The sequence below is a fragment of the Rhagoletis zephyria genome, unplaced genomic scaffold, assembly GCF_001687245.7.
Source record: "Rhagoletis zephyria isolate East Lansing unplaced genomic scaffold, Rhagoletis_zephyria_1.1 Rzeph_scaffold_64093, whole genome shotgun sequence".
In the NCBI taxonomy this organism is placed as follows: Eukaryota; Metazoa; Arthropoda; class Insecta; order Diptera; family Tephritidae; genus Rhagoletis; species Rhagoletis zephyria.
Genome location: NW_016221144.1, coordinates 1 through 1,496, shown reverse-complemented (window position 1 = coordinate 1,496; position 1,496 = coordinate 1). Strand labels below are relative to the sequence as shown.

Genomic DNA, 1,496 nt, shown 5'->3' with positions numbered 1-1,496 from the left:
TGTTGTTGTTCTGTACAGCAAATACAAAAGGTGGTGGGGGAGGGTAATACACAGCCTAGCGACCTAGCCATAACCATCCTATCCTCTACTGCTGCTTGCCCTTGGCGGCAGCGTTCCGCTTAATGAGACCCGAGAGAAGGGAGTGGCCGGAGAGGTAGGCGAGCAGGCCAATGCCCGCCAGGTACTTCACCGTCTGGAACATGTTCAGCTTCACGAAGAAGCAGCCGTAGAGGAGAAAGATGAGCGCCAGACTGGTGTGAAAGAGAATCGCCGAGAGGGACAGCTGAAAGGAGGAAAAGTTGATGCCGATCTTGGCCCACTGTGGTGCACAGTGAAGGAGTTTGGGGGAAAATGGAAATGGATGGGGAAAAGAGAGAAAACACAGAAAAACCAGAAGTCAGTATAGATCATCGTCAACAACAAAAAAGCAACTAAAACTCTGCAGTTCTAAATGCGAGCACTCAGACACAAACGCAAAGCACTCACGGCAAAAGAAGAAGAAAAAGAAGGCGAACTTACCATGACAAAGAGGGCGAAGAAGGGCAGCATGACGAGACCGGTGAAGAAGTTGGACACCAGCGGGTGCGGGCGCTTCTCCTGCTCGCGGAAGATGTGCTTGATCTCGGGCTTGGCGACGTACTCCGAGGCGGCGGAGGAGGCCTCCTTCTGGGCGACGCCATTGTTGAAGGTGATGGCCACGGTGGCCAGCTTCCAGTTGACCGAGTTGGCGACCAGCGCGTCGCCGATGATCAGACTGACGGCGTACTGTCCGGAGAGGTAGTTGAAGTCCTTGGAGCGGACGCCCAGCGCCAGGTCCACCTTGTAGCTGGCGCCGGTGGAGTCCTGCTCGGCGATGAAGACGATCTCCTGGCGGGTGGAGGTGGCGGCGAAGCGGACAAAGGCCTGGTGGACGGTGAGCGGCTCGCCGGTGGCGCGGTCCTTCAGCTGAAAGCGCAGCTGAATGCGCTGCGAGTTGTCCACCTCGAGTGTGCCGGTGTGAGTTGAGGGGTAGTTCAGCCTGTTAAATAGAAACGAGAGAAAAAAAGTAGAACATTTAGTTGGCAACACTTTTAGGACTTTTAGAGCACTGCTTACTTGGTCGTCTTGCTGCCGACGTCCACGTCGGAGATGATAAGCTCGGCATTGACAATGTCCACACTGGTGAGGATGTTCACCTTGAGCTCCGTCTGGAAGGGCGAGCCGCCGCTCTTCTGTGCGCTCACCACCAAGGTGTAGTAGCCGGCGGGCAGCGGCTTGGCGAAGAAGTCGTAGGCAAAGAGAGCGCTGAAGGGGGAGAGAAATATGGAGAAGTAGAGACAGGGCCGATTTTGAACCAAAACTCAACTCCACACTTACCTGTCACCGGTGACCGCCTTGAAGGCGACATTCTCCAGGGTCGGACTCTTCTCGCCCTTTCGCGTCAGTGAGACGCCCTTGACGGTGACAGCGCCGGTTACAGCCTTTCCCACTTCGTCGGTCACCCTCACTGTAAGTAC

At 55.7% G+C, this 1,496-nt stretch overlaps 1 protein-coding gene across 1 annotated transcript; it reads right to left on the bottom strand.

Moving 5' to 3' along the window:
• Positions 1-519: 519 nt before the first annotated feature.
• LOC108356728 (dolichyl-diphosphooligosaccharide--protein glycosyltransferase subunit 2-like) lies at positions 520-1,284 on the bottom strand (the record flags this gene model as incomplete). Its single annotated transcript, XM_017607828.1, has 2 exons — positions 520-1,018; positions 1,096-1,284. Coding segments are annotated over 2 exons (688 nt in total), but the record flags the coding sequence as incomplete, so codon positions are not given.
• Positions 1,285-1,496: the final 212 nt, after the last annotated feature.